General features: G+C 43.8%; 1 protein-coding gene across 2 annotated transcripts in view; it reads left to right on the plus strand.

Moving 5' to 3' along the window:
* The window catches only part of GRAMD2B (GRAM domain containing 2B), a 269,842-nt gene that overhangs the window by 134,525 nt on the left and 122,727 nt on the right, over positions 1–12,590 (plus strand). The window contains exon 2 of one of the 2 annotated variants that reach the window (XM_073624798.1): positions 6,037–6,126. The exons of the other annotated variant lie outside the window; for it this stretch is intronic. Within the exon in view, the coding sequence (XP_073480899.1) occupies positions 6,037–6,126 (90 nt within the window). The remainder of the gene's footprint in view (positions 1–6,036; positions 6,127–12,590) is intronic. 2 annotated transcript variants of the gene reach the window in all.

Here is a 12,590-nt window from a genome sequence, read left to right on the forward strand (position 1 = left end):
TTCTGGGCGCCGCCACCAGTGGCTAAGGCTCAATTTTTCAGCCCCTGTTTAACAGGGGCGTGTAATTACAATTTTTGATGCAATTCTTTGCAGCAGGGCTCGTTCCTGCGCTCCAACTAGAGTATCTGTGAGGGGTTGCAGTGTTGTGGCACCAGCACCAGTGCCTAAGGCTCTGGTCAGGAAGGGGGTAAATTCTTCCAGGGCTGAAGAGGTTAAGGAAAATAAATGTATATATTTTTGCAGGAAAAAAAATGTGCATTTATTATTTTTTTCTCACAGGAGCCAGCAAAGCATTGCACCCACGATCATTGGATCAGCTTTGTAACATTTTACACCCTAAATATGGTTGTACAAAAAACATGTTCCTAAAGCCAAACTTAGCCTTTAAAGCGGGATTCCGGCCAGCGAAAATATTTTTTTAAAGTCAGCAGCTACAAACACTGTAGCTGCTGACTTTAACTAAGTACACTTACCTGTCTTGGGTGCCCGCGATGTCGGCCGCCCGAGGCCCGACCTGTCCCTCGGCTCCCGGGTCCCGGCACCGCCATCCTAACTAAGGGAAACAGGCAGTGGAGCCTTGCAGCTTCACTGCCAGTTTCCTACTGCGCATGCGCAAGTGCCGCGGCGCTCTGTGAATGGTCCCGTGGTTTTCTGGGAACACACAGTTCCCAGAAGGCAACGGGGCCGCTCACTGAGGAGCAGGACATGCCGCGGAATAGGAAGAGGCAGATTAGGAAGACTAGAAGAGGTTAGATTTCATCTCACTTATATTTTTTTTTTTTTTTTTTTCTATTTAATTCATTTTATTTTTTTCACCTTTTTCTTATTCATTTACACCTGTTAGGAGGTGGGAATACACCTTTAATAGTATTTATTTAATCTCCTTATGGGACTTATTATTTTTATATATGTTCTGTTGGGTCATAATTTTATTAATTAAGACTGGATCTGGTCACGTCTTATATTTAGGTTTCCATTATTTTTTGTTATCCTTTGATAATAATTTTTCATTTTTTGGCTGAATTGCTGTATGTGTTTCCGGGTACGTTGTTTTTCTTGCGCGTCTTAGTGCGCGCTGTTCGCTTGTCCTGTTATAGTTAGGGCAACTGCCCATATCCATTATGGCGGTTTAGTCTGTTCTTGCGGACATTATGTAAATCTCAACTACGTACATACTTCAGGGAAAATTATGGCTTTTTGCCCATATCTAAGATGGCGTCCTTGTGCTTGCAACTCAGAATGAGGCTTGGATGCCTATATAATGGTGGTGGCTCACTGCGCTGCTCGTCCCCATTGAGAACGTCCTTTTGATGACGAAACGCGTCTGGGTACGCACGCAGCGACGCTACCACGAGACCAGGAAGTAGGACGAGCTTCGCTTCCATGTTTGTATGCCGGCCGGCGACTTATACTCTATGCGATACAAGTGTTTTTATCCTGTAAGTGCATTACTTTACTTATTAAACTTGATTTTAAACGTACTTCACCATGGAAAGCTTATCATTTGTATTCTGGGTGGTGTACTGATGATGTGGATTTCGGGCTAATGTGGATGAATCAAAGTGTTCCTTGCCAACTTTTGATCCGCCTCCAACTCATTTAGAGCCTGCTTATCACCGTGATTTGGTAAGCACAATCTACAGCCACGGTGGTGGGGTTTTTTTCACTTCCCTCCCCCCTTTGTTTTTGGTTGTTGTTATGTGCACACCAGGGTGTTTGGTATGTTTGTCTGTCCATGCTTAATATTTAAAATACTACACCATGGCCAGTTTCCTTTTGTTTGTTTTTTCTCCTGCATCCACTGAGGGTATTTGATTTGAAAAACGGACGGTGCTGACTGGTCTATCATTCCAAAGGCCCTGGCAGGGTTTTTTGCCATCCGCTCATATCATTGGTATTTCTGGTAAGAGCAATCATAGCTCATTTGGATTATTATTTACGTTCAAACCGAACATCCTACCATTTTGGAGATTTGGACTTTATATTATTTTTTAAATATTTGTTGGTGTTAGGTTATACTATCACTTTACTTCAAACATTAGATTTTTGGTTAGCGCAGTTTATAAATTCTTTTTGTTTAGATTAGGAAGACTGCCTAGCAACAAGGGTTCAGGTAAGTTTAAATTTTTTTTTTTTTCAAATGTTTTTTTTAAATTTTTTAAAGATTTTTCATGCTATTTTTTATTTTAGGGTGGCCCTCCACTTTAACCACTTGCCTGCACTAACACCCCCTTCCTCCCCAAGCCATATTTCAGCTTTCAGCGTTGTCGCACTTTGAATGACAATTCCGCGTTCATGCTACACTGTACCCAAACAATTTTTTTATCATTTTCTTCACACAAATAGAGCTTTCTTTTGGTGGTATTTAATTACTGCTGGGTTTTTTATTTTTTACAAAAAAAAAACAAAAATTTTGAAAAAAAATGTTTTTTACTTTTTTTCTGTCAGTAAATTGTGTAACTAAGTAATTTTTTGCCTTCACTGATGTGCGCTGATATGACGGCGGCACCTATGGGCACTGATAGGCTAAACTGGCGGCCACTGATGAGGTGGCACTGATGAGGAGGCACTAATATGCCACACTTATGGGCACTGATAGGTGGCACTGATGAGCACTGATAGGCGGCACTGATGGGTACTGTTAGGTGGCACTGATGGGCACTAATAGGCGGCACTGGTGGGCACTGATAGGCGGCAGTGGCGGGCATTGATAGGCGGCACTGGTGGGCATGGATAGGCGGCACGGATAGGCGGTACAGATGGGCACTGATGGGCATTGATGGGTGGCACTGATGGGCGACACTGATGGGCACTGATGGACAGCAGTGATGGGCATTGATGGGCAGCACTGATTGCCAGCACTGACTGGCATGCCTAATGAGCACTGATTGGTGGCATTTGTGGGCAGTGGTGGGCACTGATTTCTGCCACTGGTGGGCACTGTATGCTGGCATTGGTGGGCACTGTATTGTGACACTATATTTCTTTATTGTAATCAGGGCACTGATGATCAGTGCCCTGATTACATTCCTAGATGTTCCCCTGTGAGGAGATGCCGATGATCGGCTCTCCTCGCCACACACTCTGCCAGTGTGAGGTGAGGAGAGCCGATTACCGGCATCTCCGTATTTACATGTGACCGGCTGTGATTGGACACAGCCGATCACATGGGTAAAGAGCCGCAGACGCAGCTCTTTACATAGATCGGGGTTGCGCCGTGTCCTAGCAACATGGCGCGGCCGCAATTGCCTCGCTGTGCGTCCCCGCCGGCACATGAGAGCGGCCGTTCTGGGACGCCGTTATATGACGGCGTCCCAGAACAAGAGCCGCACCGCCCCGCCGTCATTTGACGGTAGGCAGGCAGCAACCAGTTAAACAGTAAAAAAATAATCATTAACAATACTTATAACAAGTAATCTGCCTGGCTTTACAATTAACTAGTCAAAACAGCACGACAAAATGTGAGCAAGACTAGAATTATGAAAAACATGGGGCACATGGGAAAGAACAGAAAAATAAGTTCTGCGGTGTGCGTAGCTCGACATGGTGAACAATGGACATGGCAAGTAAGAAGGTCTTAAAGGGGTATTGGACAGAATCTATGCCTGCTGTATATACTGCACAAATATACCATAGTTCTTGTACTGACAAAATACTAATTACTGCGCCAAAACTGACAGTCTCACGGACACAAATAAACCCCAGGACAAGGGATAATTTTTTTTTCAATAAAACATTTCCATTACATACAGTATGTGTTAATGCACACAAAAGGATATTTAAGTCTTACTGAGCCTACCTTAAAGAAGACTTTTACTAAAGCCAGCAACTGCTGAGACAATGAACACCTTGGTTAGGTCTACAACACAAATTGTAGAGTGCAGTGGTCAGGAGTAAGTAACAAACAACATATAGAGTGCAGCAGGCAGGATGAGCACCACGTTCACATCAGAGTCCTCCCTTACATCTAAGTCCCCAACATTCCCTCTATAAATCAGAGTCCCCAGAGTGCTACCTTGCATCCATGTCCCCATCAGTGCCCCCGGATTGCCCCCTAACATCAGTGCACCCAAAGTGCCCCCTACCATCAGTCCCCCTTTATATCCTCCAGAGAGCCCCCTACATATTCCAGAGTGTCCCCTTACATCCTCCACAGTGCCCCCTTAGATGATCCTCCTCCAAATTGCCCGCTTACATGGTCCTCCTTCAGAGTGCCCCTTAGATGATCCTCCTCCTGAGTCTCCCCTTAGATAATCCTCCTCCAGAGTATCCCCTTAGATGATCCTTCTCCAGAGTGACCCCTTAGGTGATCCTCCTCCAGAGTGTCCTCTTAGGCGATCCTCCTCCAGCATGCCCCTTAGATGATCCTGCTCCAGAGTGCCCCCTTAAAAGATCCTCCTCCTGAGTGCCCCCTTAGAATACCCTCCTCCAGATGACCATCACCAGTGGTGGGCCGCAAACGGCTGATGAAAAAATGCTTTTCAAAAAATCCTTGTTGTTGGCTTTGAACTGCGCATGTACAAACAGCCAGTTAGTGAACTGCCATCCTCCAAAGTGCCCGCTTACATGATCCTCCTCCAGAGTGCCCCCTAGATGATACTCCTCCAGATGGTCCCCTTAGAAGATCCCCCTCCAGAGTGCCCCCTTAGATGATCCTTCTTCAGGGTGCCTCCTTAGACGATCCTTTTCCAGAGTGCCCTCTTAGACGATCCTCCTCCAGAGTGCCCCTTAAATGATCCTCCTCCAGAGTGCCCCCTTAGATGATCCTTCTCCAGAGTCCCCCTTTAGATGATCCTCCTGCAGGGTGCCCCCTTACATGATCCTCCCCCAGAGTATTCCTTAGATGATCCTGCTCCAGAGAAGCCCCTTAGAAGATCCTCCTCCAGAGTGCCCCCTTTGGAAGATCCCTCACCAGAGTGTCCCTTTAGAAGATCCTCCTCCAGAGGACCTTCACCAGTGGTGGGGCGCAAGTGGCTGATGGAAAAATGCTTTTTAAAAAATCCTAGTTTTAGGCTCTGAACTGCGCGTGTGCAGTCTGCCAATCCGTGAACTGCTGAGGTCATCCGCAACTTGTGCGGTGGAGCATATGAATATAAAATACACCCAATGAGCGACATGATGCCACTGTGAAGGTGTGTGTGACCACCCCGCTACTCAATCCAAGACAGAGCCTGGTAGTTTTGTAATTGGTTGGCTCTGGAACTGCCCAGGCACAGTTCAGAGTCGCCAACAAGGGGATTTTTTGGCAGCCACTTTTGTCCTATCTACAGACATTTACTGACAGAAGAAAAGTGCCTGTTTTTTACAAGCTGTCCCTAAATTTAAAGACGGTTGGCAACACTGAACAGACATCACCAGTTGACTAAAAATAGGAGGAATAATGGCTGGACATACCTGAAAGCTTGGTACAGGTACAGTTGTTTTCCTAACATAAGTTGGTGCTAATGCTGGCTGACCACTGTCCCTCTTCCTGTTGCTCCATTCTCCATAAACATGAACACAGGGCATGCTCAGATAATCTGAAGATGAATATTTATGCAAAAAAATGTGTGAAGGGACTCACTTTAAGGCTGGGTTCACACTGCAGCCTGAGGCGGCTCACAGCAGGGGTCTGGTGGGTCTCCGTTAACCATTTCAGGTCCGATTTCAGCCCGAATTTTGGGCTGAATTCGGACCTGAAATGGACCAGAAGACACACAGGACTCCTGCGCAATTTGCACCGGAGCCGATCCAGAGATGTGTGAACTGGCTCCATAGAGAGCCAGTCCCAATCTCCTGACATGCGAATTGGATGCGGGAAAAACAACATCCAATTAGTGTGAACCCAATCTAAAGGTCTATGGTGATATCACTAATATCCAAGTGTTCTGCATTAGAGGCTGTTTGACTAGTTTACCATCTACAAACTGGAAGAATAGGTTTTACTAAAGTATAAAAAATGAAATAAAGCTACAATATATTGTCGTCGTCACATTAAATATTTTGCCCTCTTTATTTTTAATGGAATAAGGGAAAAATCCCTGTTTTGTCTTTAAGGTCCAAAGATGCGATACATACAAAAGCACAGTACAAAACTGCTCCTGCACTGGAGCGAAGGAATACCTGGCCGGAATACCATATAAACAGGTTGGTATTTCAATAGCTTGAAGACCATCAGCAGATACTGTTTGTGGAGCTTTAAAATTGGGCCACTTATTCAAAATGGTAGCTTGCTGATGACAAGCACCAAGCTCTTCTACATCAGAAAGTGATGCAGTAATTGAAGGGTTTTAGATGTGGGGTGGAGTGAGCCACGTTGCTACTTTTACCCCCAATAAACTGTTTCAGGAAGTTGTTTTTCTAAGATCCATAATGCTGCATAGATGTGACCTTTTTAATGACAGTTGTAGGCATCACAGCCTTTGAAGGTTTATCAGCAGGTGTTATAAGGCTACATGCTCTTTACTCTCCGACACATCTTATGTGAATATAACCAATTCTACTGCACTTCTGCTGGATTTTGTGAGCTCACCTTGCAACTTTTCATGTAAATGTGTTTACCACTTTCTAATGCAAGCCAAACATAAATTAACCTTTCTGCCAGGAATTAGGAATAGCCATGGTGGGAAGGCTGTGAGGACTGTTCCATTGAGTGCCATGTCAGCCCTTGTCCTTTCTGTCACTCCGTAATCCCACATCAATCTATACTTTTTCAACTCGGTGTCTAGGCTCATACTACAGCCATCAGTAGCTAAGTACCTCATCTCTTCAGAAAAATACAGTGCTGACCACCAACATAATGCAGGGAAAAAGGTATAGTTGTACAAATATAGCAAAATCATGCTAAGAGGGACAAACCTACTTAGTCATAACCTGTGTAATAAGCTCAGAAAAATAATTAAACAAAAGATATTCCCTGTATTTACCAAGTGTTTTTTTTTTCACAGTCATGCAAGCAGTACATTTCACAAGTTTGTTGTGGGTAGATTGTTTTGTAATAGCAAAGTTAATCATTGAATTCTACAAGTTGAAGCAAATTCACAATCATATGAGGAACAGTAAATATGTTGCAAAGCTCTGATAACTATGGACTAAACTATAGAAATTAAGACAAAGTTGCTATGTTGTTAGATACATTTACAGGTGGATCATTTACTGGTTAACATATGTAAAATAAACCTTCCAGTTAGTTTACCTGTACTGTTTGTATTGGAGTGTTAGTGTGCTTAACGATGCTTTACATACACCTATACCAACTGCTCATTTTCAAAACAAATAAATTATCTTTTTTTCCTCTAATGCCCCGTACATACGATTGGACATTGATCGGAACACTCCGACATCAAAATCCATGGGTTTTTTCCGACGGATGTTGGCTCAAACTTGTCTTGCATACACACGGTCACACAAAGTTGTTGGAATTTCTGAACGTCAAGAATGCGGTGACTAGGGATGAGCCCGATGTTCGACTCGAACATCGGGTGTTCGCCTGTTTGCCAAATAGCAAACAATTTGGGGTGTTCGCGGAAAATTTGAAAGCCGTGGAATACCCTTTAAAAGTCTATGGGAGAAATCAAAAGTGCTAATTTTAAAGGCTTATATGCATGGTATTGTCATAAAAAGTGTTTGGGGACCTGGGTCCTGCCCCAGGGGACATGTATCAATGCAGAAAAAAAGTTTTTAAAAATGGTAGTTTTTTCGGGAGCAGTGATTTTAATAATGCTTAAAGTGAAACAATAAAAGTGAAATATTGCTTTACATTTCATACCTGGGGGGTGTCTATAGTATGCCTGTAAATTGGCGCATGTTTCCCGTGTTTACAACAGTCCCTGCACAAAATGACATTTCTAAAGGAAAAAAAGTAATTTAAAAGTACTCGCGGCTATAATGAATTGTCGGTCCCGGCAATACACATAAAAGTCAGCATGGGATTCCCCCACAGTCCAATACCAGGCCCTTTGGGTCTGGTATGAATATTAAGGGGAACCCCAAACCAAAATAAAAAAAAAAAATTGCGTAGGGGTCCCCCCAAATTCCATACCAGGCCCTTCAGGTCTGGTATGGATATTAAGGGGAACCCCTTGCCAAAATTTTTTTTTAAAATGGCGTGGGGTCCCCCTCAAAATCCATACCAGACCCTTCAGGTCTGGTGTAGATTTTAAGGGGAACCCTGTGCCAATTTTTTTTTTTAAATGGCGTAGTGGTCCCCCCAAAAATCCATACCAGACCCTTATCGAAGCATACAACCTGAACCATACCAGGCCACATGCCCTCAACATGGGGAGGGTGCTTTGGGGTAGCCCCCCAAAGCACCGTGTCCCCATGTTGATGGGGACAAGGTCCTAATCCCAACAACCCTTGCCCGGTGGTTGCGGGGGTCTGCGGGCGGGGGGCTCATCGGAATCTGGAAGCCCCCTTTAACAAGGGGACCCCCAGATCCCGGTCTCCCCCCCTGTGTGAAATGGTAACGGGGTACAAATGTACCCCGTTACCATTTCACAAAAAAAGTTTGAAAATTGTAAAAATGACATGACACGGCTTGGGGACAAGTCATTTATTAAAAAATAAAAAATAAAACTGTCCCATGAAGTCTTCTTCTTCTTCTCTTGCTCCACTGACGGACCGAAAAAGAAAAAAAAAACCTACACGCCGCCAGCGATCCGCCTCCATGGGAGGCAACCGCTGTAATGACCGTCCTTTCAGGTGACAGTTCTTTTATAACTGAGGGCAGGGCCACACGATGACATCGCCGGGTGACCCCGCCCCCGTCTGACCCCGCCCCCGTCTGACGCACGGGGACATCCCTATGGCTTCCCCGTAGCGTCAGAGGGGGCGGGGCCACCCGGTTACGTGCCAGAAGAGTGATGGAGAACACTTTTGGGATAATGGCCAGCCGGTTCCGCCTATTCCTTACGCCAATCAACATAGCGGAATATAAACTTAACCATATAATCCTTGCATGCTGCTTTCTACACAACTATTTAAGGAGAAATTCAATGAACTACAGTATGTTGCCTCAGTTGCGCCTTAGGCCGGACTTCAACAAGAAACCCTGATGGCGCTTGAAGCTGGTCGTCCTGGCTTGCCCCACACAAAGCGCCCGTAAAGTAAGACAGAAGTATGTCGAGTACTTTGCAGGTGTTATGCCAGAAACTTATTAAGAAACGTTTTATCCTAAATTGTTGAACTTAAACTGAAAGAATATTTCCTTTGATTTACTGCCTGGGTATCTTTTTGGACATTTTCTTCAATAGTGCAAATATAATTTATTTGATACATGAGGTGACCATCTCTTTTTCAGCAAACTATTATTATGTTGTGGATCTGCTACACACACCTTGTTTTTGTTGTTAATGTATGTAATGCATTACTGACAAAAATATTCATCATTTTCAGCACCATGAATTAATTTTGTGGAGTCATGAAAATGGCATGATTGAGGTAAATTGGAGAGCACTGTGGGTGTTATTTACTAAAGGAAATTCCACTTTGCACTCCAAGTGCACTTAAAAGTGCACATGAAACTACACTTGTAGTGTAAAGTGGATTTGCCTTTAGTAAATAACCCCCATTGCCACTGGAAACACCAACTTTTAGTCCAAAAACTGCTTTTGATCATTGAAAGAAGAAGCCACACATTGTTGAGTAGAAAACTTTTTACTCAAAGCACATTCACGTGTGCGTTTAGAAAAGTGTTTTTGAACAAACCAACATCTTTGGTGTATAACATTATTTTTTGTCACATTAATTGGAAATAGCCTTTTTTGGTTAAACAGGCATGTTTCAAAACATAACATACAAAACTCAGGAACTTACAAAGTTCAACTTTGACAAAGTGAAGGCAATATCAGACATTAGTATGTCCAAACTGTATTGATATTGCCTTCATCAGATAGGGTGATGTCACCCCTGTAAAAGCCAAATTTTGAAGATGCACACAAATTGGGATTCAAAATTGGGATTTCCCTCCTGATCCCATGCCTAATGTCAACATGTGCTAGCTCCCATCATGGGGGATCAATGGACGTGTTTTAAGGGTGCAGTCCCTTCCTCTCAGCTACTTTAGTAGCGAGGAAGGGGTTGCACCCACAAAACACGTACATTGATATCCCCTGGTGGCAGATAGCACATGTTGACAAACTGTGTACATCTTCAAAATTTGGCTTTTAAAATACTTTAAAACTTTTTTTTCAAACCCAAAATACACGAAAAAAAGGGTTACATTAGATTTTCTAAATCGTGATTGCACCCCATTCTCTCCCCAATGAGGATCTGGGCACTTTCACTGGTGAAATGAGATTCTTCTTCCACAACATCCACATCATCTAAAAAAAAAAAAAAAAAAAAAACAAAACACACCATGTATTATAAATACGCAGGAACAGATATCTTACCTGAAGCTGTGGTCTCAGACACTCACCTGTTGTAGTGACAATTTTGCATACTTCCAAAAGTCTCCCTCCTCATCCTCTGCTTGTGTTTTGGTGACTTCCCCTTCTTTCGGAGGTGGGGGGTCCCTGGTGTCCTCAGACATCCTGAGTCTTTTCTCCCCTATGTGAATAAAAAAAGGTATACTTGGTACATAGATAATGGAGGGCAGAAATAGGAATATGAAACATTGCTTGGAAGTGTCGTACAATTGTCTGTTTTGGCAAAGCTGAAGACATTTTTATTCAATTTCCAAAGCTGGAATACTTCCCTTTTTTGTACAAGTTTCACACATGGAGACACCCGTATTACCCACTGGAGCACCTGTGTGGGACACCCTAAAAAGTTTGATTCTGGTGTCCCACACTAGTGCTCCTGCATCCAGATGTGTAAACAGCTGCTGAGTGTCCTCTACTTACACTGAATCAAGTTTGCATTTCATTCTAGTTACAAACCCATCTAGACAACAAACTTATTTTAATACAAATAGGCATGAACAAATGTAGTTAACCTGTATCTGCCTAAAACATCTTATAAGTGGGCGAACGAACGATGTTTCCTACAACCGATTACTGTGCTCATGAACATGAAAGATGCCATTTTAAAATGTACAACAGTAAAGAAAAGCACATGGAGCAGCACGAACGTTAAGAAGAAGAATAGAAACACACGACAAAATACTTTTTTGCACCACTCTCTTGATGATGTGCTCTCCCACTGCGCAGAAAGACAAGGGGCGGAGAATAGACTAGAAAGAACGTCAGGGGCGGCCGGAGTTTTATGCATGTGCAGTGTATATAAAGCGGAACACGTGTGCATCGTACGTACGATCGGTGAGCAGGGGACGAAGTAACGGAAGCGATAATCGTTATAACGAAGGTACAATTTTAAGTTGGTGCATCAGTGGCCTATACTGCTTATAGATTGAAGCCTATATTGGGTCAAGATTAAGAGAGTTTCGCCTGACATTAGGGCTTGTCTTGTGTTGTGTCTTGCGGAGAAAATTGATCTATTCAACGATGAGGACTTTATCCCCATATTCATTGATATGTACAGGGAGCTGCCCTGTCTGTGGCAGGTAAACCACCCCTTTTATAACAATAAACCAAAGAGGAAGGCAGCATTGGATCAATTGCTGGAATTTGTGAAGCCGGTGACCCCCACGGCAGACATCCCCTATTTGAAGGCCCTAATTGGTGGCATGTGGAACACTTATATTAGGGAGTGCAAGAAGGTCCAGGATTCCCTGAGATCAGGAGCTACAGCAGATTACATTTATGTACCCAGGCTGTAATACTACGACAGACTGCATTTTCTGGCAGGCCAGACTGAACCCAGGCCAGCACTCTCCAGTCTTCCTTCAAGGCTTCCTTCCCCCCCAGCTGAGGCTTCCAATGACCAACCTGGGCCTTCCAGGCAGCCACATGTGGAGGAGCTCAGCTTGAGTCAGGTATAGCATTCTTCAAAATATTTCTGGTTGTCAAATTAATGATGTTAAAAATATGTTAGTTTTGATAAATAATTTCTGATTTCCCAAAGTGTTTTACATATCAATAGACAGTAGTGGCCACAAATGATTGTGACAAGAATGAAAAATGCTGGGGTCAGAATGATTGTCTTTTCTATTAATTAAATTCAATTTGCAACAGTCATGAGCTGAAAATTGTGTGTGATTGATGAACCAAAAACTAAAACTATGTCCCTTTTTCATACACAGGAAAGTCTCAGCCAGGAGGAGGCTGTGGAAAGTGGCAGCCAGGAGGTGGCCGGACCCAGTAGCCTACTGAATCCCAGGTAACTCCCCTCGGCCTTCCAAAAAAAGTGCCAGGAAGAGGAGTAACCTGAAAGAGGCAGCAATTGGCCTATTTCTGAAGGCTACTGCGGCCCTCAGAAACCCCCCCAGTGTTCAAGAGGACTATACCTACATGACAACCTGCAAAATGCTGGAAATGGAGGAGGGCCAACGCCTCTTATGTGAGGAAGTGATCTTGCAAGCCCTAAATAAGGGGTTGAGGGGCGAACTCACAAGCCAAAGCAACATTTGTGAGTTGAACCATGGTCCTCCTCCTCCTCCAGGTCCTCCTCCTCCAACTCCTGCCACACCTCCAACACCAGAGCCACAGCCTGGAAGGAAGCGTGTAAGGAAGACCAGAGAGTGATGGCCTGGGTTCAGTCTGGTCTGA

Source organism: Aquarana catesbeiana, linkage group LG01, assembly GCF_042186555.1.
Source record: "Aquarana catesbeiana isolate 2022-GZ linkage group LG01, ASM4218655v1, whole genome shotgun sequence".
Classification (NCBI taxonomy): Eukaryota; Metazoa; Chordata; class Amphibia; order Anura; family Ranidae; genus Aquarana; species Aquarana catesbeiana.